Source organism: Octopus sinensis, linkage group LG4, assembly GCF_006345805.1.
Source record: "Octopus sinensis linkage group LG4, ASM634580v1, whole genome shotgun sequence".
Lineage (NCBI taxonomy): Eukaryota > Metazoa > Mollusca > Cephalopoda > Octopoda > Octopodidae > Octopus > Octopus sinensis.
In genome coordinates this window covers 15,846,963-15,873,869 of record NC_043000.1, presented here as the reverse complement: position 1 = coordinate 15,873,869, position 26,907 = coordinate 15,846,963, and the positions used below count along the sequence as shown (strand labels likewise).

At 38.5% G+C, this 26,907-nt stretch overlaps 1 protein-coding gene across 4 annotated transcripts in view; it reads left to right on the top strand.

Annotated features, from left to right (window-relative positions):
- Positions 1 to 26,567, top strand: part of LOC115210693 (pseudouridine-metabolizing bifunctional protein C1861.05) — a 71,462-nt gene extending 44,895 nt beyond the window's left edge. For all 4 annotated transcript variants that reach the window (XM_029779375.2, XM_029779374.2, XM_036501796.1 and 1 more), the window contains exons 16-19: positions 88 to 243; positions 3,543 to 3,712; positions 13,640 to 13,722; positions 25,252 to 26,567. In XM_029779375.2, coding sequence (XP_029635235.1) covers positions 88 to 243; positions 3,543 to 3,712; positions 13,640 to 13,722; positions 25,252 to 25,405 — 563 coding nt within the window. In that variant the 3' untranslated portion in view covers positions 25,406 to 26,567. The remainder of the gene's footprint in view (positions 1 to 87; positions 244 to 3,542; positions 3,713 to 13,639; positions 13,723 to 25,251) is intronic.
- The last annotated feature ends 340 nt before the right edge of the window (positions 26,568 to 26,907 follow it).

Here is a 26,907-nt window from a genome sequence, read left to right as displayed (position 1 = left end):
TAATTAAGCTAACTATAAAAACTGTACTCTCCGTGTTTGTAGTCTTATTACTGACTGAACGTGCCATTCTACTTTTTTTTTTTACAGTATGGTTTGAACCTACAGACATAGACAAAGCCGCTCTACCATTCCTCACCGCTGCTCAAAACATGTTTACTTACATTTCTCCAAATATAGCTGAACTTTGTGTCATTTACCATACCGTCACAAAAAAAGAGGCAGATTCTTTCTTGAAGAACAAAAGTATGAAATATTTTCTTCTTACTTAAAATGATTAGTGAAGAAATTCCAAATATGGAAACAAAACTTAGAATTAAGAGGCTTCAAAGTAAACCTAACATAGTTCCATGTTTCCCCTAAATTTGCCAACAGTATGCCTCACCCCTTTTCCTTTTTTTTTAACCCATTAGCATTCATATTACTCTGTCAGATGTAATGTTTATTTATCCACATTGTTTTAAATTAATCATATTTCTTTATTGCCCACAAGAAGCTAAACATAGAGAGGACAAACAAGGACAGACAAACGGATTAAGTCGATTACATCAACCCCAGTGCGTAACTGGTACTTAATTTATCGACCCCGAAAGGATAAAAGGCAAAGTCAACCTTGGCGGAATTTGAACTCAGAACGTAGCGGCAGATGAAATACCTATTTATTTCTTTACTACCCACAAGGGGCTAAACACAGAGGGGGCAAACAAGGACAGACAAACGGATTAAGTCGATTACATCGGCCCCTGTGCGTAACTGGTACTTAATTTATCGACCCCGAAAGGATGAAAGGCAAAGTCGACCTTGGCGGAATTTGAACTCAGAACGTAGCGGCAGATGAAATACCTATTTATTTCTTTACTACCCACAAGGGGCTAAACACAGAAGAGGCAAACAAGGACAGACAAACGGATTAAGTCGATTACATCGACCCCAGTGCGTAACTGGTACTTAATTTATCGACCCCGAAAGGATGAAAGGCAAAGTCAACCTCGGAGGAATTTGAACTCAGAACGTAACGGCAGACAAAATGCAGCTAAGCATTTTGCCTGGTGCGCTAACATTTCTGCCAGCTTGCCGCCTTTAAATTCATCATGTACTATCTTGTAGCTTTTAGACTTTGATGATTACTCTCTCTCTCTTTTACTCTTTTACTTGTTTCAGTCATTTGACTGCGGCCATACTGGAGCACCGCCTTTAGTCGAGCAACTCGACCCCCGGGACTTATTCTTTGTTAGCCCAGTACTTATTCTATCGGTCTCTTTTGCCGAACTGCTAAGTTACAGGGACATAAACACACCAGCATCGGTTGTCAAGCAATGCTAGGGGGACAAACACAGACACACAAACACACACGCACACATATATATATATATACATATATACGACAGGCTTCTTTCAGTTTCCGTCTACCAAATCCACTCACAAGGCTTTGGTTGGCCTGAGGCTATAGTAGAAGACACTTGCCGAAGGTGCCACGCAGTGGGACAGAACCCGGAACTATGTGGTTGGTAAGCAAACTACATACCACACAGCCACTCCTGCACCTATGTGTTAGTTTTTAGATTGACATTGTAGTGTAGGTGTGAGAGGTTGGATCTGGCCAATTTGAACATAAAATAAGGATGGCATTTTGGCTGGATATGGCCGGTTTAAATACTAAAGGGTTAAACATCTCATTTGTTGTTCACTTCCTGTGCATTGTTCTATGCACTTTTGGCAACTATTTCTGATGAGTTGTAGTGCACCTGAGCACTGTATACAATAACTTCATTATTACTACTACTGTCTTAGTTTGTAGGAATACAGACAAGACTCTTCAGCCATCTGGGAAGTGGCCGTGTTCAGTATGCAAGAAAGAAGTAGGAGGAATTCCATGCATTGTACCCAATGTGTACTGGGTGCACAAGAAGTTAAGTGAGAGGAGGAAGTATTTGTATGTAACAGATACATAAGAATAGTTAGTTATACAGATAAGGTGCAGGAGTGGCTGTGTGGTAAGTAGCTTACTTACCAACCACATGGTTCCGTGTTCAGTCCCACTGTGTGGCACCTTGGGCAAGTGTCTTCTACTATAGCCTCAGGCCGACCAAAGCCTTGTGAGTGGATTTGGTAGACCATCAGCAGCAGCAGCCGTTCAAGAATTTGGACCTGGAGATCTCCATTTCCAGTGACTTTGAGGGCCACTTCCCAGTGGTGTTGGGCGTCAACGAAGAGCCCTTGACTACAACAAAACGACCAAAGTTTTTTTTTTTCCCCAAGGTCTGGTGTCTCCCACCCCTAAACCCTAGACCATCACCTAGTCATCCTTACCTCTATCAGTCAACATCTGTTTTTCCATGCTTGCATGCATTGGTTGAATTTCCTCCGGCACAACATCTCATTATCTGTTGTGATTCTTTATCATCCTCTTTGTAAAGTCCAGTCATCATGAAGATCAGTCTTCATCACTTCTTCCTATGTTTTCCTTGGTCTTCCTCTCCCAAAGACTCCTTTCACTTGGATCCATTGGAACTTCTTTACTCAGATGTTATCCTTCATGTGGCCTACTTGTCCATATCGTTCCTCAGTTTTCTCTCTTACACTGCTTCTGTTTTCTCTTATAACCAATTTTTCTCTGAGTTCATTTGTGCTCCACTGTTCAAGTACATTCCTTATTTTCTTTCCCTGTTTCTTTCTGTGGAAGAGCGTAGGCTCGAAATGTTAAAGACTTTTTCACTTCCCGAGCGTTATACTAATACATCTGTTTGTTGTCTACACCACCAGTCTTTGTCTTTTGTTTTTTCGTGAATTCTCCCTATATATATATATATATATATATATATATATAATATATATATATATATATATATATATATAATATTAATTAGAGACAAAACCACTATTTTGCAAATCAAACAAAGAAAGACTTAATCCAATACATAAAAAAATTTTAATATAAATTAAATAAAATTATATTCGCCACTACAATTGTTTCATGTCTCTTCTCAGGACATTCATCAGGTGGATTTCAGATCTAAAAATAATCAATATTTTTAAAATATAAATTTAAAATGACTAAAACTATAAATAATATAAATTTATCAATGAAAATATATATTTATATATATAATCTATATATAATGTATATATAATCAAGAACTAAATTAACCTCTATAAACAATTGAATATAAAGAAACCTAGTATTTAAGTTCTCATTTATTATTATATATATATATATATATATATATATACACATTCTTTATTCTCTCTCCTTATTTCTTTCTGTGTTCCTTTCTGTGGAAGAGCATAGGCTCGAAACGTTAAAGACTTTTTCAATTCCTGAGCATTAAATTAATACATCTGTTTGTTGTCTACACCACCTGGTTTCGTCTTTTGTTTTTTCTTTTGTGAATTCCCCCCTACAATAATATTACATATCTACTGTAGCTTACCCACTTCATTTCTTTCTAACCATTGTACATATTCTGCATTCATACAAAAGTATTACTCAATAGATTAATGTGTTGGACTCAAAAGAACAAAATATTCTATTCTTTGAATTTTAGGCTCTTTGAACCAGTCAAATATTGAGGTTGTGATTGAAAAATGTACTGAATTGTGTAAAGCCCTCATTTCTTTGGTACCAATTATAATTGTTACAATGGGAGAACTTGGTGTTTTGGTGTGTCGCTCTGGTGATATTACTTCCCGGTTGCCTATCAAAGGCATGTCAGTGGTAAGTATAGAAAATATCTACTGCTTTATGATTTCTTAAAATTAATTTCCAAGTGTCTTCTACTATAATCCCAGAGTGACCAAAGCCTTGTGAGTAGATTTGGTGAATGAATACTGAAAGAAGATTGTCGTGTATATGTATGTATATAGGTGTGTATGCTATGTGGCCTATGTGACGTAGCATACTACATGACCAACCAGGCAATCAGATGTTGCTACACATTGCTGGTCACAATGCGCCTTGCATTGTTCTAGCCTTCAAATTACGCTACTCCACTGGCTAAGCAAGCAGGCCAACAGATGAAAGAATGAGAGAAACTTGTGGCGAAAGAGTACAGCAGGGATCGCCACCACCCCCTGCCGGAGCTTTAGGTGTTTTCACTCAGTAAACATTCACAACGCCTGGTCTGGGAATCGAAACCGCAATCCTACGATTGAGAGTTCTCTGCCCTAACCACTGGGCCATTGCAATCCACAGGTGTGTATGCGTGCATGTATATGTGTGTGTATTTGTGTGTGTGTGTGTGTGTGTGTATGTCTCTCTCTTTGTCCTGATATGTGAAAGAATGACAGTTGTAAATGAGTGTCACTATCATGCAAGCAGTGTAATTAATTTCCAATATTCTGCAAGAATGTGCCTGGCCTTGGGGAAATATTACCTTGCTTGGAAGCTGGTGAGGGTTGGCGACAGGAAGAGCATCCAGCCATAGAAAATTTGCTTCAAATAAACTCTGTCCAATCCATGTAAGCATAGAAAAGTGGATATTGAAATGATGATGGTGCTGCTGCTGATGTTGGTGGTGATGAGGACATGTGTGTGTGTATACATTGTGTTAAATGTCCAAATAAGGGAAAATAGATTTAAGGACAGTTGAAAGTTCTATTGATAGGGTCTTTTCTTTTCCTCTGTGTGTGTCTGTAGGCTGAATTCCATTGTATCAAGAGTATAATTTTATTTTTATTCTATTGTTTAAAGTTTTCACAAAGTGTGGTTTTGGTATAAATTATTTTTCTTTTACTTTGGTATGTATGTGTTGTACATGTGTGATTGAAACTCTGAACAAGAAAAAAAATGAATCACAAGAAGAGATGCTCTCACATACACACACACACACACACAGGGCAGATTATTTATTTATACAGATAAAATTTCCATTTTTAGAAACAGTTCAAAACTCACAAACTCACAGCAAAATAGTGATAAGGATGTGTGTAAACTATAGATTCTTATTAATCAACTTATAGTGGATGGTTCCATATTTAATTGTATGCTAGCATGGAAAACGGACGCTAAACGATGATGATTTGTCAATGAAGTTTTTTTCTTAATTATTTGTTGTTGGTTGAAAAAGTCTGAGCACTTGTAGAAGGGAAAGATTTTGAAGTTAGGTAAGTCCATTCCAAAAACAACAAGTGAACACACTATTTTGGTTTCCTCTGATGTTGTCAACTTATACACAAACAACCTCATGACTGTAGAATAATTGCAATCCTAATCTAAACTACTGACACATTGAAAAAAACTTTATCATTGATGGATTCAAATTCATACAACAGAACAATTACTCTACCTTGATCAGCATACTGACAAATATTAGGAACTGCAATGGGAACAAAGGTAGCCCCTTCAAAATTAGTCATGGGATTCCACAGACAAAAAATTTACAACCAATCTCTTCTACTATTAGGAGGCATGCTTCATACACAACTTGAAAAAATAATTGGAAAATGTACCTACGTGATTGCTTTATCTTATGGCAGGAAAACCTTGATACACTCACAGAATTCAAAAATATGCTGAGCAATCTAAGCAACAATATCTAATTCACAGTAGAGTTTCACAACTGAGTTCAATTTCAAGAAGCTTGCCTTTCTAGATATCTCAATCACAAACAGAGATAGGAGAATAGAAGCAGATATGTTCTATAAACCAACCAACTTCAAGCAATATCTGCTTTTTGCATCATGTCACCCAAAACACACAAAATTGAACATTCCCTTTAACCTAACAAAACAAATATGCGCAATAGTATTAGACCTATCTAAGTATGAATAAAGACTGGATGAATTGAAGAACATACCTATCCAAAGAGCATTCTCACTTGGCATGATCAACAATGGAACAGACAGGGAAAAACAAATATTTGACCACATTCACAAAAACCTCTCCATTCTACTTGAAGATGGAAAAGATTCTGGAAACACACTAAATCATCAAAAGCAAAAGGCTGCCCAAAACACTGAAACACATTCTCACTGGAACAAAACAGAAACAAATCCCCAACCCGTCTGTAACAAAATGCAGAAGAACAAATTGTGACATCTATCTATACTTAACTGAAAGATTAGAATTCAAAATTAAAGATGGCCAAACCTTCAAAGTAAAAGTCAACTTTGCAATTCAGAAAATTTAACCTACCTGGTTAAATTGGGATGTCGGAAAAATTACATAGGACAGATGGGTGTGTCATTATACAAAAGAATGATGATTCACCACCAACAGATCTGAGATGAAAATACAAGGAAAATTCCCTTAAGTAGTCCCTTTACAGCTTGTGCAGGAATGGATTTACCTAACTTCAAAATTTTCCCCCACTACTAATGTCCAGACGTTTTCTCTCAACAACAGGAAGGGTGTCTGACAGCAACACGATGCCTTAATCATATGTATTCATCTATGCCAATCATGGACAATCAAGGGCTTTCAAGACTTTGAAGTTTTTTAGTAGTGTGGCCAGCCTCAACATGAGCCATGGCTCATGTAGCCTGCTTCTTGAAAATGTTAAAAGGTTGCTCATGTCTAACCAAGCCATGATAGCATGGAAAAATGGATGCAAAATGAAAGAACTAATATAACTCTAGAAAATACCAAATTTCTGTTCATAATTCAGTTTGTTTATTGGTTCATTAGAATGTTTGCAATTGTATCCTCAGGGCTGTCAGATCAACTTCGTAAAAAATAGCTCAACATTTTCAAAAAGTTGGAAATTACATTAGAAAATAGCCAAAAATAAATATTTTGCTAATAAATTTTACAAATTATAAGTCCCCCTTCCTTGTGAGTTTTATTTTATTTCATGTACATTTATTTTTTGTATTTTGATAAAATTTTGTTGGCGTTCCATGTTTTAAATATTTGAGATTATGATTCTGCAAAAAATAAACATAATAATTTTACAAATTTGATTTTTCTTCATTTCTTCCCTCTTATGTGTGTATACATACATATATACATAATACATACATACATATATATATATATATATATATATATATATATATATATATTTTAAGTTTCAGCTCAGAGCTGCGGCCATGCTGATGCACCGCCGTTATATATGGTAGAATGTCTGTTATATATAAAGATGTAGGTTCATGACCCACAAGCAGCCTTCCAATTTTTCTATTCAAAAGGGTTCTTAACCTGATAGTCGCATGTTGTTATTTGAAGCTTTATCTACTTCAAGTTCAACCATTAAGAATAAATTAGTTCACATTCTCTCAAAGTTTCTAAATTCTGATGATGATGTGTGTGTGTGTGTGTGTTTGTCTTTTATCTTTTACTTGTTTCAGCTATTAGATTGTGGCCTTGCTGGGGCACTGACTTGTAGAATTTTTAGCTGAATGAATTGACCCCCCAATACTTTTTTTAAAGCCTGGTATTCATTTTATTGATCTCTTTTGCCAAACTGCTAATGTTATGGGAGCATAAACAAACCAACACAAGTTGTTAAATGGTGGTGGAGAAAAAACACAGACACAAAGACACACATATATATATATGTAGCACAGGAGTACAATAGGCACAGGAGTGGCTGTGTGGTTAGTAGCTTGCTTACCAACCACATGGTTCTGGGTTCAGTCCCACTGCGTGGCACCTTGGGCAAGTGTCTTCTACTATAGCGTTGAGCCGACCAAAGCCTTGTGAGTGGATTTGGTAGATGGAAACTGAAAGAGGTCCGTCGTATGTATATATATATATATATATATATATATATGTATGTATGTGTTTGTGTTTGTCCCCCCAACATTGCTTGACAACCATAACTTGGCAGTTCGGCAAAAGAGACCAATAGAATAAGTACTAGGCTTACAAAGAATGACTCCTGGGGTCGATTTGCTCAACTAAAGGCAGTGCTCCAACATGGCCACAGTCAAATGATTGAAACAAGTAAAAGCGTATATATGTGTGTGCATAGCTACAATCTAATAACTGAAACAAGTAAAAGATAGAAGACACACACACACATACATACTCACACAGGGTGTTCATTAAAAATTTCCCTTGACCCACTTACGGTTATTGCAGGAAACGGAACTTGTACAGGTATAATCATACATGTCTCTACATGTCACATTGTAAATTTCAGCTTTCCACTAGTATTCATTTGTTTTTTATGGCCGCTGAAGTGGACTAAGGTGTTATAATGGAGGCAGTTGAATGCAGATCAGTGATCAGGGTCTTATACTTGAAAGGTCCTACATCAAAAGAGTGCACCATCATATGATGTAGTCAAGCACTGGCATCACCAGTTCAAATGTGGTTGGACATCAGTGGAAGCTGCTCCTATTCCTGGACAACCATATTCCACCATTGATGTGGACACAATCCATAAAGTGGAAGATGCCCTCTTGGAGGAACACCACATAACTATTCAGCAACTAGCCCAAGAAGTGAAGATAAGTGTAGGGCCCATGGAAAAAAATCATTCATGACCATTTGCACATGCAGAAGTTGTCTTTACTGTGGATTCCTCGAATTCTCACATTTTTTCAGAAGCAGGAACAAGTCAGTACCTGCATCACCTTACTGGCACTTGTGCTGGAGGCACGTGAAAAAACATTTGAGCGAAGTTGTTGCCAGTGCTGCTGGACTGGCTCCTGTACAGGTGGCACATAAAAAGTACCATTTGAGCGTGGCCATTGCCAGTACCGCCTGACTGGCCCTTGTGCCGGTGGCACTTCAAAAGCACCCACTACACTCTCGGAGTGGTTTGTGTTAGGAAGGGCATCCAGCTGTAGAAACCTTACCAGATCAAGATTGGAGCCTGATGCGGCCATCTTGTTCACCAGTCCTCAATAAAATCATCCAACCCATGCTAGCATGGAAAGCGGACATTAAATGGTGATGTTGATGATAATGAATTGTTTCTCTTTAAGGCTTGTAACTTGAATATAAAATTGTAACTTCCATGTCAAATGAAGTGAAAGTGGTACACTATACTCAAGTATAACTCAGACTTCTATATCACAGATGAGTAATTACTGCCACGTTTTAGTTCACTTTAATCATGCTAGGAAGCCTCTACATTGTCACTTGGTATGCCTATAAATAGCAGCCAAATATCCCCCAATTCACTTCCTATGGTCTTGATTTGTCTATAAATGTTACTAATTGGCGAAAGATATCATTGATGTGAATTTGAAATTTGATACAAAAGTAGCAGATTGTAGCTCTTTCTCTTCTCATATATTTAAGCAGCTTAAAAATTAGTAAGTAGACCCCCATCTCCCACCAGTTAAAAAAACATGTCATCTACTACTGTTACACCATCTAGCAACTCTAAGTTTTAAGTTTAACACATTAACGGCCACAACCTGTTACTGGAAACTACTGGTGACACCACATATTTTGCACAGACACACTGTATATTGTTTAATTACAAGAAATCGAAATTGAAATCAAATTTGATGACTGGCATCTGTGCTAGTGAAGTGCTGAGTACTATCCTAGTGTGATCGTTGCCATAGCAACAAACTGGCTTCCGTGCCGGTGGCACATAAAAAGCACCAATTGAGCGTGATCGTTACCTGTGTCACCTTACTGGCATTTGTGCTGGAGGCATGTGAAAAAACATTCAAGCGAGGTCGTTGCCAGTGCCGCTGGACTGGCTCCTGTGCAGGTGGCACGTAAAAAACACCATTTGAGTGTGGCCGTTGCCAGTATCGCCTGACTGGTCCTCGGGCTGGTGGCATGTAAAAGCACCCACTACACTCTTGGAGTGGTTGGCGTTAAGAAGGGCATCAAGCTGTAGAAACTCTGCCAGATCAAGATTGGAGCCTGCTACAGCCATCTGGTTCGCCAGACCTCAGTCAAATCGTCCAACCCATGCTAGCAGGGAAAGCAGACGTTAAGTGATGATGATGGTGATGAAATGTAATTCTTTTTACATTTTTACAATATTTCATAATGCAATTTTAATATTTAGTTCTCATGTTATTTAAATATCCTCAAAGTCATGTCAGTGATACAGAATAAAATATTTTCTTAAATTATGAAAATGTTCCATTGGTGGCACATACGGTGGTTACTCTTTATTCTTTTGCTCTTTTACTTGTTTCAATCATTTGACTGTGGCCATACTGGAGCACAGCTCTTAGTTGGGCAAATCAACCTAGGACTTGTTCTTTGTAAGCCTACTACTTATTCTATCGGTCTCTTTTGCCAAACTGCTAAGTTATGGGGACGTAAACACACCAGCATTGATTGTCAAGCGATGTTGGGGGGACAAACACAGACACACAAACATACACACACAGACACACACACACACACACACATAAATATATACAGATATACAACGGGCTTCTTTCAGTTTCCGTCTATCAAATCCACTCACAAGGCTTTGGTCGGCCAGAGGCTATAGTAGAAGACACTTGCCCAAGGTGCCACGCAGTGGGACTGAACCCGGAACCATGTGGTTCGTAAACAAGCTACTTACCACACAGCCACTCCTACGCCTATGGTCGTGTGAAGTTTGTGATGAGCCACCAGTGGTACATGTGATGGTTAATGGCTTTCATGGTCACAGTTTCTTATTTGCAATGTTTAAAGTTTAAGAATGAAGAAATATTTGAAAATTTTATATAATAATGAAGAGAGGCCTCTCTCTTTTTCTTTCTTTCTCTCTCTCTGTCTCTGTCTCTTCTTCTCTCTCTCTGTCTCTTGCTCTCTCTCTCTCTGTCTCTTGCTCTCTCTCTCTCTTGCTCTCTCTGTCTCTCTCTCTCTTGTTCTCTCTCTCTGTCTCTTCTCTCTTTCTCTCTCTTGTTCTCCCTCTCTGTCTCTTGCTCTCTCTCTCTCTCTGTCTCTTGCTCTCTCTGTCTCTTGCTCTCTCTCTCTGTCTCTTGCTCTCTCTCTCTCTTGCTCTCTCTGTCTCTCTCTCTCTCTCTCTCTTGTTCTCTCTCTCTGTCTCTTCTCTCTCTCTCTCTCTCTTGTTCTCCCTCTCTGTCTCTTGCTCTCTCTCTCTCTCTCTCTGTCTCTTCTCTCTCTGTCTCTTGCTCTCTCTCTCTCTTGCTCTCTCTCTCTCTGTCTCTTGCTCCCTCTCTCTGTCTCTTGCTCTCTCTCTCTCTGTCTCTTACTCTCTCTCTCTCTCTCGCTCTCTCTCTCTCTGTCTCTTGCTCTCTCTCTCTCTGTCTCTTGTTCTCTCTCTCTCTCTTGCTCTCTCTCTCTCTGTCTCTTGCTCCCTCTCTCTGTTTCTTGCTCTCTCTCTCTCTCTCACACACACACACGTACACTGACACACACACTAAACAACTTTATAAGACTGCCAGTTGTGTCACTTGTCACAAGGGATGACATTAACATATGGACACATTGGAACAACATAGAATCGTCTTATGATTTGCCAAGTTGTATGTGGGAATCTTTTTGATGAGTGTCTGGGAGTAAGGGTTAACATGGAAAATGGCAGTATGTCTGCAAGATTATTTATATGTAAAGTACAAAACAGAGAGAGAGAAAATGAGAGAGAAAAAGAGAGAGATAACATAGTAATACCGAAACACGCAAGCACAAACTTATACACTTATACGCAAACATAGTTGTCAGTGGAATTATTTTAGTATCATGAGTGATGGAGCAGTTGAGACTTTATGCTATTTAGTTTGGGGTCTCATGTTTCTATGTTTCAATTCCAAAGGGATGAACTTTACGGTTTATTTCTCTCCAGGGCTGATAAAATATCTATTTGCTATGTCTCTGCAGCCTGGCTCTACATTTAACCTAAAAATAACCGCAGTGTGAAGTTAAATCTATTGCCTGAGTCACTGTGTCTAATCCAGAGATTAGATGTCATTTCAACACCTGTTCTTATTTTTTCTACTTTAGCGTTTAACCCTTTGGTTTTTTAGCCAGGCATATTAGGTCCAAATATTCAACTTATTTTATGTTCAAACCAGCCAGATCCAGCCTCTCACACCTATCCTACAATGTCATTTTAAAAAGAACCAATCACATCATCAAAATCTTGTAGTATCTACAAGTGATGCATGATTAATTCAAAACAGTGTGAATAAATAAGCAATTACATTTGACAGGGTTAAGTTCTGTAATGTGTACCAACTAGCACCATCTTGTTTTTTTTGTTTGTGAAGCATGAGCTGTTTAATAGTGATGTGAAATGAGGAATTGTGATATTTATGCCTCCCAAGATTCTGAGTTCAATTTCCAGGCAGTGACCTGAATAATAATAATAATAATAATAATAATGTTAATAATAATAATAATAATAATAATAATAATAATAATAATAATGATAATAATTATGATGATGATAACGACGATGGCGACGATGACAGAAAAATACCTTAGGAATGAGAACTCAGGTTCGAAATTTCCCCAGGACACCTGATGAAGGCTGGAGAGTATATCAGCCGAAACGTGTTAAGAACAAACAAGATGAGGACAAATATCCATCAAATGTAAATAGTTTTTCAATGTTGCTTGCAACATAAGTTGAATTATCTGCTAGCTACCATATTCCGTGATAGTCAAATGAAAAATATCCATATTTAAAATGCAATCTTTGTATGCAACTTAACATGGTTATCTTGTTACTACACCAAATATTGTGGTATTAGCTTTGAGAAGTCCTCTCATATAGACACATAGTACATTCCATCACTAATAATTATTTTTTTAATAAGCCAGCTGACTATTTGTGGCATCAGTGACTGAAGGACGTTGATATTCTATTATGCCAGTGCCCCCTGACTTGCTCCCATGCTGGTGGCACATAAAAAGTACCATCTAAATATGGTTAATGCCAGTGGCTCTGACTGGGTCCCGTGTCAGTGGCATGTAAAAAGTACCATCCAAACGTGGTTGATGCCAGTGCCCCCTGTCTGGTCCTTGAGCCAGTAGCACATAAAAGCACCCGCTACACTCTTGGAGTGGTTGGCATTAGGAAGGGCATCCAGCTGTAAAAACTTTGCCAGATCAGCTTAGAGCCTGGTGCAGCCTTCTGGCTCGCGAGTCCTCAGTCAAACTGTCCAACACATGCCAGCATGGAAATTGGACATTAAACGATGATGATGATCATCATCATCATGACAATGATGTTGGTATACTGTCACTGGGCACCTGCTACTGAAGAAGTCCAGTAGACTGAAATCACTTGATCTGGTACTTCCAGCACTCATAACAGATGATTCTCAACTGCTCACAATATGTCTTTGCTTTTATGCACTATGCATCTATATGAATGGACTTCTCAAGGCTGATAATTCAGTATTCAGTTTTCTAATGAGACATCCAAGGTTCCACGCAGTAGGACTGAACCCAGAACCATGTGGTTCATAAGCAAGCTACTTACCACACAGCCACTTCTGCACCTAAATCTTGCTGTAAATCTTATATTGTATCTCTCGGCAAGACATTTAATTGTACATATCGTTAAACTGGAAAATATATGTATCTGATCTTCTGGACATGTTATTTGTGATAGAAATGATACTGGTCTCCTATCTCATTTGCATAATGCTGTAGTTTCACAGAACCTTGTAAGTCACAGAAATAGATGTCCTGATATCTTTCATGACAATTTTTTCTCTTTTCTTTTGCCAAGTTGTCACCTTTAGTCTGCTGTGCTGTTCTTGTTTTGTTTACCAATCACAGCTGTCCATCTAATGTCACAATATCTTATTACAGCAACAAGCCAACAACATGGAGGTGAAATATTTCCCAGCAAAGAAATGTGTTGACGTATGCAGTGTCTCCGGCGCTGGAGACTGGTGAGTCTCTAAGTTTTGCTACAATTAGTCTATGTTTTGAGCTGGCAGTATCGTTAGCAAGCTGGGCAAAATGCTTAGCAGCATTTCGCCTGTCATCATGTCCTGAGTTCAAATTCCACCAAGGTTGATTTTACATTTTATTCTTTCAGGGTCAATAAAATAAGTACCAGTTGAGCACTGGGGTTGATGTAATTGACCTACCTATTTCTTTACTACCCACAAGGGGCTAAACATAGAGAGGACAAACAAAGGCAGACAAACGGATTAAGTCGATTATATCAACCCCAGTGCATAACTGGTACTTAATTTATCAACCCCGAAAGGATGAAAGGCAAAGTTGACCTCAGCGGAATTTGAACTCAGAATGTAACATTAGACAAAATACTGCTAAGCATTTCGCCCGGTGTGCTAACGTTTCTGCCAGCTCGCCGCCTACCTACTTCCTCAAAGTTGCTGGCTTTGTGCCAAAATTTGAAACCATTATATGTTTTCATTTACTTTTAGTGACTCATTTTTAAGCTTTAATATTTCCAGCCACTGAGTTATAGTCAATCTAGGATACTGGGATACACCAATACTATTGTATACTGTAGCATTTCATTAACCCTTTAGTATTTAAACTGGCCATATCCGGCCAAAATATTTAATCTGTTTTATGTTCAAACTGACCAGATCCAGGCTCTCACACCTACCCTACAATGTTATTCTACATTAAGTAATTACACCATCAAGATCTTGAAGATATGAGATAATGCATGATTAATTCAAATCAATAAGCATTATGTTTGATAGAATAATCTGAACACTAAAGGGTTAAGGGAGTTCTCTACGACTACCATCTTATGTGTTTCTTGCTGTGATGTAGCTTCAACTGGGCTTTTAAGAAGTAGGATGTTTAAGTGTTGACATCTGCTCCATTCAGATCACTTATGCTTAGCAGGAGGTTATTGAAGTAATACAATCCAGTACCAGGCAATTTCCATATCTATTTCTAATGTAGGATAGAGATACAGAGAATTTCAGTGTTTTCTGTTGTTTTCACCAATAGTCAATCCTTCTGAAGTTTGTAGAAGAATCCTGTTATCTCCTTCCTCCCCACCAGCACAATATTTAAAAAAAAATTTCTTTTGGTTGCTTTGACAACTACATGCCTTTACAGACTAATGTGAAGTTAAGGAACTGTGAGCATGTAGCAACTTTTCTGTAGAGTTTTTACCTTTGGTTCTTAACCTTGGCTGGTCCCTTTTGAACACCATTTTTCTGTTTTTGAATCCTACATGGTTTCAATTGATCTTCAGGTTTCCTTTCCTTCTCATTCTTACAAGATTGGAACAGTGACCTGGGCCAAAAGACCAACTCTCTATTGGAGTGATGAGACTTTCCCACTCTTACTGGGTACACTATTTCTGTATCTACTGGTGGTATGGATGCTACTGCTGTTGCTGATTGTTGTTGTTGTTGTTAAGCAACAAGACGGCTAAGGGTGATTAGGTGATGGTCTAGGGCTTAGGGGTGGGAGACCCCAGACCTTGGAAAAAAAAACTTTGGCCGTCTTGTTGTAGTCGAGGGCTCTTCGTTGACGCCCAACACCACTGGGAGGTGGCCCTCGAAGTCGCTGGAAATAGAGATCTCCAGGTCCAAATTCTTGGATGGCTGTTGTTGCTGACGAGAAAGTAGCTTCATTTTTCCGGCCTATTATTGAAATGGGGTCAAATGTTTCTTTAGCAACATACGTTTTGCTCTGTGTCCCTATGGTTTGCACATAAAGGACTTGCTACTCCTCTTTCTGTGACTGCCAATTGTACATTATTTTTTCGATTTTCCCATTTTTATTTTGAGAACAGAAAGCCCAGCATTGATTTTTGTTACATGTAGATCTTGGACTTTATTACTTGGCCCACTAGTTTGATTAATTTAAAGGTTGTCCCATTAAATACGGCATTTAGTTCTGGGATAACACTATAAAATAATAAATGCACCCATTTAAAGCCTAGCCCAGCTCATGGGCCCGGTTTCCCAGTTTCTATGGTGTATGTGTTCCCCAGGTGGACAGGACGCCAGTCCATCGCAGCACTACTCTTTTTTGCCAGCTGAGTGAACTGGAGCAGCGTGGAATGAAGTGTTTTGCTCAAGAACACAACGCGTCGCTCGGTCCAGGAATCAAAACTACAATATTACGATCATGATGCTGACACCCTAACCACTAAGCCATGCACCTCCACAGGATAACACTATGCTACTCAGATAATCATTAGCATTTAGGGTTCTATCTCAGCCCTGCTCAATACTTTTTATGAGTCACTCATGTTCGAAAAACTTCTCCATAACATCTTGTGATCAGTTAAAATTAGGGACATGGATGTAATGTCCACACCCCTGTCTTTGACTGTGACTTTCTCTCCTCCTCTCCCATCCCAACTTATGATTTTGTATATATCACACAAGTGCTGGCTACCCCTGAATCTCTTCCTCTGTTCTCAGCACCAAGCTTACAATTCTGACTGAAATTCTGGCTCCATCCCATGTGACCAACCTCTTGCTATATATCTGACAATTTAAAATTCTCTTATGAGGGCATGTTGAAATAGAGTTACATCACTGCTCCCTTTGTTGTCTCTTTGACAAACTCCTTAAGCAAAGAGACAGTCTTTTGGGACACACCTTCCCCATTGCCCCTCTTTTTCCAAGGTCATTTTAAAGTCCAGTTCCTCCCAAATTTCAACCATACTGGCAAAGGTTTGTCGTTGTTGTTGTTTTCTTCATGTCTGTGCCATTGCTGCGGTTGTTGTAGTTATTTACGGCAACTCTAGTCAATGCTTTTAGTCAATGCCAGTGCTTTTATTGACATAATTCGAGCTAGGTCATTACCAGTGCCGCTGGACTGGATCCAGTGCAGGTGGCACGTAAAAAACACCATTTAAGTGTGGCCGTTGCCTGTACTGGCTGACTGGCCCTCATGCCGGTGGCATGTAAAAGCACCCACTACACTCTTGGAGTGGTTGGCGTTAGGAGGGGCACCCAGTTGTAGAAACTCTGCCAGATCAGATTGGAGCCTGGTGCAGCCATCTGGTTCACCAGACCTCAGTCAAATCGTCCAACCCATGCTAGCATGGAAAGCGGATGTTAAATGATGATGATGATGACGATAATGATGAATTAGTACTCATGCTGGCATCACCTAAAAGTCACCTGTGCTGGTGCCATGTAAGAAGCACTCTTGCTGATACCACATACAAGGCATCCATACCAGTACCATGTAAAAAACACCTGTACCAGTGCCAGGTGAGAATCACCTGTGCCGGTGTCACATAAAAAAAGCAGCCAGTACACGCTGTTAAGTACTTGGCATTAGGAAGGGCATCCAGCCATAGAAACCATACCAAAACAGACAATTGGAGCCTGGTGCAGCTTTCTGGTTGGCCAGCTCCTGTCAAACTATCCAACCCATGCCAACATGGAAAATGGATGTTAAATGATGATGATGAGGACGATGATGATGATGATGATGATGATGATGATGATGATGTTATTGCATTCAGTGTTTCTCAGTCTTTTTTACCAAAGCAATTCTTTATTTTTTTTGGTTCAAATAAAATTTCTCTTTTATGTGTGGAGAAAAGGGCTTTTGTTTACATTCCTCACTCTATGCAAAGCTGGTGAAACTATTGTGGGAATCTCTTCCACTGACACCATCAAAGGTATTTGTTTAGAAAAAAAAAAAGAGCAATTTTAAATGGTATTCCAGTGAGAAATTTCAATAAATCCAAAACAATTTTTTTCTAATCTTATTCCACTTCAAATTGGGTCAGAAAACATGAAATTAAGCACAAAATTTCATTCAAAATATTTTACAGTAAAATCATTGATCTTGGCAGGATTTAAACTCAAAATATAGTCAAAACTAAACCTTTTAAGCAATTTATTCAATACTCTAATGATTCTGCCATTTCTCCACCTTAAAAATAATGATAATAATAATAATAATAATAATAATAATAATAACAACTATAATAATAATAATAGTAATAATAGTAATAATAATAAAAGATGGGCTACAGCAAATATTCTGCTCAAAAACACAGATTTGCTTGTCAGTTGTTTGACCTTAACCAGTTGAGCATGTCCCTTGGTGGCTGATGATATGTGCATCTCTGATCACGAGCAGAAGTAGTGGGGGAGCATCATAGCCATGTGTTGAGAGGGATTCTTTGGGGTTTGAATAATTCACCTCTGGAAACATGGGTGTTTCATTCAACATCCTTAAACAACCCTTATACAGGGACCTTTTGAGTGGGATGGGCTACTCGACCAGAAGAAAATTCTAACTGGGCCCCACCTGCAAGGTCATGCGCTGTTTATCTTGACATGAGATCACCATGTTGTGCACATATGGTTGTGATGCATGTGCCTGGTGTACCCTTATCAGACGGGTTGTCATGATGGGTATATACTGGGCTTCGTATATTTTACCTCAGTGTCACTGTAATAGGAAAGGAGCTAAGTTGATTACATCAGCCCCAGTGTTCAACTGGTACTTATTTTATCAACCTTGAAAGGACAAAAGGCAAAGTCTACCTTGGCAGAATTTGAGCTCAGAATGTAAAGACGGATGAAATGCCATTGAGCATTTCGCCTGGTGTGATAACAATTCTGCCAGCTCACTACCTTTTAAATAATATTGGTGATGTAACATACACACAACAAGCTTTTTTTATGTAACAAATCCTGTCACAAGGCTTTGGTCAGGTCAGCCTAGAACTATAGCAGAAGACACTTGCTCAAAGTGCTATGCAGTGGGACTGAAACTGAGACCGTTTGGTTGGAAAGAAAGCTTCTTAACCACGCAGCCATGCCTGTGCATTATCTGAAATTTCTAATTAGTGCAAGTCTTGATTTAAAATTGTGGAATTAGTAATTTATCCCTAGTTATCTGACTCCTTGAAGGAAGCCTTGCAAATTAACGAAGCTGCAATAGTTTATTATTGGAGTTGCTAACAGAACTGTCGTCAAGAAGTATTTTCAATGAAATATTGATTTCTGTGAATCAAGTGTGAAACTTGATAGAATAATAAATAATGTCAACAGTAGTAATCTTTATCTTCTATGCGTTTCAGTGGACTGTGGCCATGCTGGAGCACTGCCTTGAAGGATTTAGTCAAATAAATCAACTACAGTGCTTATATCTATATCATCATCATCGTTTAACGTCCATTTTCCATGCTAGCATGAGTTGGACGGTTCGACCAGGGTCTGGGAAGCCAGGAGGCTGCACCAGGCTCCAGTCTGGCCCTTCCTAACACAAACCACTCCATGAGTGTAATGGGTGCTTTTTACGTGCAACCGGCACAGGTGCCAGGCAAAGCTGGCAATGGCCATGATCAGTTGATGCTTTTTACGTGCCCCCGGTACGGAAGCCAGTGAAAAGCGGTGCTGGCATCAGCCACATTTGGATGGTGCTTTTTACATGCCACCGGCACAGGGATCACAACTACAATATATATTCTTTAACTCTGGTACTACAGAGCTACAGGAATGTAAACAAACCAACACCTGTTGCCAAGTGGTGATGGTAGGGGTGACAATGCAAACACAGAAACATACACACATACAATGATAAGTTTCCACAGAGTTTCCATTTAACAAATTCATTCGCCAGGCATTTGCTGGCCTAGGGCTACAGGAGTAGATACTTGCCCATGGTGCAGTGCAGTGGGACTGAACCCTGAACCACATGGTTGAAAAGTGTGCTTCTTAACCACCCAGTTGTGCCTGCACCAGTGCAATGTTACAGTTATCTACATTCAGTTATCTACATTACAGTTATCTACATTCAATACGATGCATTGTGTTCTTGAGCAAAACACTTCATTTCACATTGTGTAACACTGGCCACATTACTTCTGTGAGGCCCAACACTCAAAAGGTGCTTTTTACATGCCACCAAGCATTGAGACCCAAGGAGGCAATGTGGCTGATGCCAGTGTCACATAACTAGAATCTGTGCTCACCAAATCCACTCAGCCACTCACAAGGCTTTTGTCAGCCCACTACTGTAGTTGAAGACACTTGCCTGAGGTTTCATGCCATAGGATTGAACCCAAAAGCTATGTGGTTAAGAAGAAATGTTCTAAAGCACACAGCCATGCCTGTACCTATAAATGTTATTGCTAATAAATAACACTAAAGAAAGCTGACCAGAACAGAATTAATGCATTCGAGCTTTGGTGTTGGAGAGGACTTTTACGGATTCCATGGACAGCAAGGCTCACCAATGGAGAAGTTCTTAACCAGATCAAGCCGAAACTGTCGCTAGAAGCTAGGATCACCAAGCATAGATTGGCATATTTTGGTCATATTATGCGGAGAAAATCCCTGGAGAAAGACATCATGCTCGGAATGGTCAGTGGCAAGAGGAAGAAGCCGACCAAGAACCCGCTGGCTTGACACCATCAAGAGTGACATGGGAATGGCCATAGCCAATCTGAAAGAAGTGACCCAGGATAGAACTGGCTGGAGAACACTGATCCATCAAGTAACCGAGAGTCGACTTTGACTGAGTGGATAGATAGATAATAAATATTTTCAAGATGGAGGTTAGTCATCTGTTTTGTTGTTTAGTAATGATGTCTTACATAGGCACAATTTACAGGGGAAGGGATGTAGTCGAATGAATTGATGGTGATGTCTTTGTCTCTGTGTCTTCCACCATACTCCACCCTCTTTGCCAAATTGTTGTTCCAGTTTCTGTTTTTTTGTTTCTTGACCTAAATAATCTTTTGTCTCTGTCATTCTCCTTATGTTACAAATTAGCAACAGACTGGATTATTTCTCAGCATAGGCAAAGGCGTGGCTGTGTGGTTAAGAAGCTTGCTTTGTAACCATGTGGTCTTGGGTTCAATTATACTGTGCAGCATCTTGGACAAGTGTCTTCTGTTGTAACTCCAGTCCAATCAGACCCTTATGAGTGAATTCGGTAGACAGAAACTGAAGAAGATTACTGCATGTGCGCACACGCACACACACACACACACAGAGGCACTCAGATGGTTATGACAATGATGGTTCCAGTTGTTGATCCGATCAATGAAACATCCTGCTCGTGTAATTAACATTCAAGCGGCTGAGCACTCCACAAACATGCATGCTCTTGATGTATTGGATTGTCCGCTAAGTTCATGCTGATTTTCAAAGGAAAGAAAAAGGTCAATAAATACTTGCCATTACATTTTTAATCAACCAAATATAAACCATTTTGTTGCACAATGCATCTCCATCTTTCCTTTGACTTGAAAATACCCTCTTCCCACAATTGAGGCGGTTTCATGGCAAAGAATTCATCAAGGTATCTTATGCCATCCAAGGAATTGAAATTTTTACCATAGAGACCTGAATAAGTGGAAATCCAAAGGAGCAATATCTGGTGAATATGAAGGGTGGGGTAACACATCCCAGCCAAGCTGCAGCAATTTTTGTCTGGTTCCCTAAGCATCAAGTGCCGAAAATGAACTTTCTTATCTTCTATTTTAAAGGGTTACAGAATTAACACAGGTTATAGGAACATAAACCTTCTTCCACGAAAAGATATCTTAAACTGTACTCTAAATGGAGGTGTAGTCAAATCCTATTTTATGGACTCAACCATGTTCTAAAATAAGTCGAAATGTAAGCTACTATAAATCGGCACAAACTTTCCGGACAACCCAATAGTTCTCAGGGAGATTCATCGTAACACAGAATGGGACAAAGCTGGCCCTTTGAAATACAGGCTCTACTCCTTTTTGCCAGCTGAGTGGACTGGAGCAATGTGAAGTAAAGTGTCTTGCTCAAGGACACAACATGCTGCTGGGAATCAAACTCATGACCTTACAATCATGGGCCAAATACCTTAACCACTAAGCCAAGCACCTTCGCACATATATACATTTATGGTGGCATGTAAAAAGCACCAACCAATCGTGGCCACTACCAGCCTCTCCTGGCTCGTAAAAAGCACCCACTACACTCATGGAGTGGTTGGTGTTAGGAAGGGCATCCAGCTGTAGAAACACTGCCAGATCAGACTGGAGCCTGGTGCAGCCTCCTGGCTTCCCAGACCCCAGTTGAACCGTCCAACCTATGCTAGCATGGAGAACGGACGTTAAACGATGATGATGATGACGATGATATGAGTGGACAAATGAAAGAAAGTAGATCTCAGCACATTTAATAGGAGTTACATATATAATTTAATAACAGTCTGGCTCAGTTCTATACTAGTTAAATTTTCATAGGCTTATAGAATGGTTAATTCTATGACCTACAAAACTTTAAGTTGCTTGGAGCTGAGTTAGACTGTTATTAAATCATATATTTGTGTATTTATGCTGTGTTTGCCCCCCCCCCATCACTGCTTGACAACTGGTTTTGGTTTGTTTACATACCTGTAACCTAGCAGTTCGGCAAAAGAGACCAATGAAACGAGTACTTTTAAATAAGTACTAGAGTCAATTTGTTCAACTAGATCTTTCAAGTGTGTGCCCCAGCATGACCAAAGTACAGTGACTGAAACAAATAAAAGATAAAAATAAAATGATAAAAGAAAGATTAAATTTGGGTTCATTAAAATTTCTTAGCTGAAGGTTGTTATTCCAAGTCTCAGAATAACAAGGGAAATATTTTCTGATCAAATCTCAATCTCAGTTATAACAACATTAGAAGGATAATCAAAATAAAAATGTAAATATAAAAATATATACAACATTCACTAAAGATTTTCAGACTGTTTCTGTTTGCACGATTGTTAACCTTTTAGCATTCAGATTACCATAAATCCTCGAGTATAGTCCACCCTTAAGTATAATATGCAGGGGATTTTTAGGGGGTTGTACCTCTGAAAAAATTAAACCTTGTGTATAATACATACCCCTTCTCTAACTTGAGTCAAGGAGGTCTATATAACATCCTTGGTTTGTAAAAATGTTTACGGTAACGTCCTTTATTATTGCCTTCTTGCCTTCTTTATCTTTGGTATCTGTTTAATTTCACCTTTATTTCTTCTCCATAACCTGACATTGCTTTCGTCAACATCAAATTTTCTTCCGGCAGCCCTATTACCATGCTCTTCAGCATATGATATAACTTCAAGTTTAAACATAGCTGAATAAGATCTACGAGGCATTTTATGGGCATGTAATGTATAAAATGTTTTATTGGAGATTAATGTACAGGTTTAAGTCCCACTTATAAAATACCCTAGTAAAGACCCACAGTAGTTCAAACATTTAATAGTGGTATTTAATTAATGATGCAAACTGCCAATACAAACAGCAGGATGAACTATTTAGCACTAAACTATTAAGCACAATTCGTGCATAATTAAACCAGCAGAACCTAGTCAAACAAACACTTGTGCACATGCGTAATACAATAATGGTGATGTTCTTAACTGTTATATGGGAATGTAAATATGTTTGCAAATTGTTTTTGTTACATGTTATTCTGTGTTCTGAATACTTTTATTTTAATAAATGTTGCTTACTGCAAGTTATGGATGATTCTTTTATGACTTCATTGCTTTCAGGCTTAGCTTAAGGTATTCTCGTGCCTGATATCACAAAATGCGTCTGAATAAACATTGCCGGACTGCAAATAGAGACTTGGACATTGCTTAGAAAATATTTTTCCTTTTTAACCTCGTATATAGTACACACTCGGGATTTTGACTTTTAAATTTTGGGAAAAAAGTGCGGATTATACTCGAGCATTTATGGTATTCATTCACATTGTTTTTCATTGTTATTCATTCACATCAATTATGCATTATCTTGTAGCTTTGAAATTTCGATGATGTGGCTGTATAGTTTTAGAATGACATTGCAGGGTAGGTGTGATAGGTTGGATCTGGCTGGTGTGAACATAAAACAGGTAATATATTTGGGCTGGATATGGCTGGTTTAAATGCTAAAGGCTTAAACAAAGTCACCTGTATTGCTGTTCAGCACCGGGTCATCTCTTATCCTGTTGACATGTGATTAAACATGTTCCAGCTATGACCATCCTGTCTTTTATTCAGACATAGTATATGCAGTATCACATTATCTAGTGTATCCCTTATTTTTTGAAGGTTGTGATATAAGGATGATGCATGTTATTTCTATCAAGTTAAGTAATTTAGGCGTTAGAGTGGCTGTGTGGTAAGTAGCTTGCTTACCAACCACATGGTTCTGGGTTCAGTCCCACTGTGTGGTACCTTGGGCAAGTGTCTTCTACTATAGCCTCGGGTTGACCAAAGCCTTGTGATTGGATTTGATAGACAGAAACTGAAAAGAAGCCTGTCGTATATATGTATATATATATATATATGTGTGTGTTTGTGTGTCTGTGTTTGTCTGCCCAACATCGCTTGACAATCGATACTGGAGATTTTACGTCCCTGTAACTTAGCAGTTCGGCATAAGAAACCGATAGAATAAGTATTAGGCTTCCAAAGAATAAGTCCTGGGGTTGATTTGCTCGACTAAAGGGGGTGCTCCAGCATAGCCACACTCAAATGACTGAAACAAGTAAAAGAGAGTAAAAGAGTAACCACACAGAAGCTCCTTCAGCTTATGGTAGAGTGCCTTGTTACTTATGGTAGGACAGCAAATAGACTCATCAACAAAGAAGACACAAATTCTATTCTCATCAGGCTGTCATGTCTTTCCCCCTTTGATATATACTTTAAGGTGCATGGCTTAGTGGTTAAACGTGTTGCATTCATGATTGTGAGACACTGCTTTTGATTTCCAGACAGGCTGTGCATTGTGTTCTTAAGCAAAACACTTCACTTCACATTGTAAATGAGTAACCCTGCGATGGAGTGGCCTTCCAATCAGAAGGAATGTTGGCTTGCTCACTTAACCAGCGGGGTGACATCATTCGAAAGCTAAACAATGTAAAGTGCATTGTGATCAGCAATGTATAACAACATCTGATAGTCTGGTTGATCACGTAATCATGTGATATACTCTATACATCAGCACAAGACTATAAGTAAATGTTTTTAATTATATTTTATTTAAATCCAAAGCAATGCAATATATAAAAATAAAACAGGTTGATAGTCTTACCTGGTATTTCAACATTCCAAGGTTAGGGACCTTTTCTCAAGAAACCTTTGGAGGAAAGTAAATTCATTTGTTATTTGATCTTTATTTGTCTGTCATTTATAAGAAATAAAATCTAAAATTTTATTGATTTTGCAGCGTGGAAGGTGTTTATAAACCATTTAAGAAACACACAAAAACCGTTAGAGTCACTTCAACATTTAAATTTAATTTGTCAAAATATTTTCGCCGCTTTTAATTTGTCAAAAATATTTTGACAAATTAAATTTAAACGTTGAAGTGAATCTAACGGTCTTTGTGTGTTTCTTAAATGGCTTATAAACACCTTTCATGCTGCAATTGTTTTCGTTCCAGCACACGATCTCAGATCAGGTCACTTGCTATGCAAGTACATCTCCGTAATTTATTGATTTTGATTTTCCATTTCTCTTTTCCTCATTCACAGCTTTGCTGCTTCAATGATTGCCGGAATTGTGGAAGGTTATGATCTCGACACATGTGTTCAATCAGGTTTAGAGTTGGCCACACTCTCTCTCCAGTCCATGCAACCCGTACCAATGACAATAAATTCAAGGAAAACAACTGGAATCAAATTATGAATGCATCAATCTATTTTATTTCTATAAATGATAGAATTTACAGAGCATTTGAACTTTATATTTTGCAGTATTTCTTTACATTCTGAAATCAATCCCTACTGATTATTTGGACTTTATCATTCATCTTTCTGGACTCAGTAAAATATATACCTGTAAAATATTTCTTGAGTAGATGCATAAAACAATGACAGAAAGAATACAAGCTTAAGACCAGTTCAAATATGTTTGAGAAATATTTGAACTTGTATAGCTTTACACTACAATTTGTTGTAGAGAGAAAATTCTTGCCTATGACAAAAAGGTGTTAAAACACCATTGTCGGCTTCTATTGGAATGATGGATGCATTCTGAACTTGTTAGTTCTCTTCAGCACCAGATACCAAGAGAGGTGGCTATTGTGCCCTACCAGTCAATAATATTGACTGATTTGTAATAATATTGACAATTATTGTCAATAATATTGACAATAAAGGAAACATTTTTTCCTAGTCAGTTTAGAGTTGCCTCTCTTGGTATCTGGTACTGAAGAGAGCTCATGAGTTTGAAGTGCATTCATCAGTTCAATAAAGAGTGCTCAAAGTTGACAATGGTTTAACATCTTTTTGTCTTAAGTGAGAATTTTCACTCAGTGTCAAACTGCAGTGAAAAGCCTTTACAAGTTCAAATACCTCTAAAAGTTTGTACAAGTAAAATAATAAGAGTTAAGTAATGGTTAGTGTGTGCCCTTGTGCCTATGTTAGAATTTATAATTCATCTTATTCTTCATATTTCAACATATCATAATTGCAAGAGATGCTTCCAGAAAATCAAGTTTGTTTTACTTCATGAAATGTATGAATGAATATTGCTGTGTTGGAATTTATAATTGTGCCTATGTTAAAATTTATAATTCATCTTATTTTTGATATTTCATTACAAGAGATATTTTGATATTTCATTACATTATAAGGCACGAAAAGAAAATGACTCTCCCCAGACACAACAGAATTACTAGAGAAGCTTCCAGAAAAATCATGTCTGTTTCACTTCATGAAAAGTGTCGATGAATATTTCTGCTGCCATTTCTTTTCTTCTTTCCATTGAAGTCTGTAGCTCCAGTCACCCGTTGATGGAAACTTCTGATTACAAAATATTAAATAAAATATCTATCTTTTCTAAATAATGTTAGTTTTCATGTTTTTTGTTCATTCAGGTTCATTTTAAAGAAGAAAGAGATTTGTAGATTTGTATCAAGCGAGGTCATTGCCAGTGCTGCTGGACTGGCTCCTGTGCAGGTGGCACATAAAAAGCACCATTTGAGCATGGCCGCTGCCAGTACCACCAAACTGGCCCTCGTGCCGATGGCACATAAAAGCACCCACTACACCCTCAGAGTGGTTGGCGTTAGGAAGGGCATCCAGCTGTAGAAACTCTGCCAGATCAGATTGGAGTCTGGTTCGCCAGATCTCAGTCAAATTGTCCAACCCATGCTAGCATGGAAAGCAGACGTTTGATGATGATGA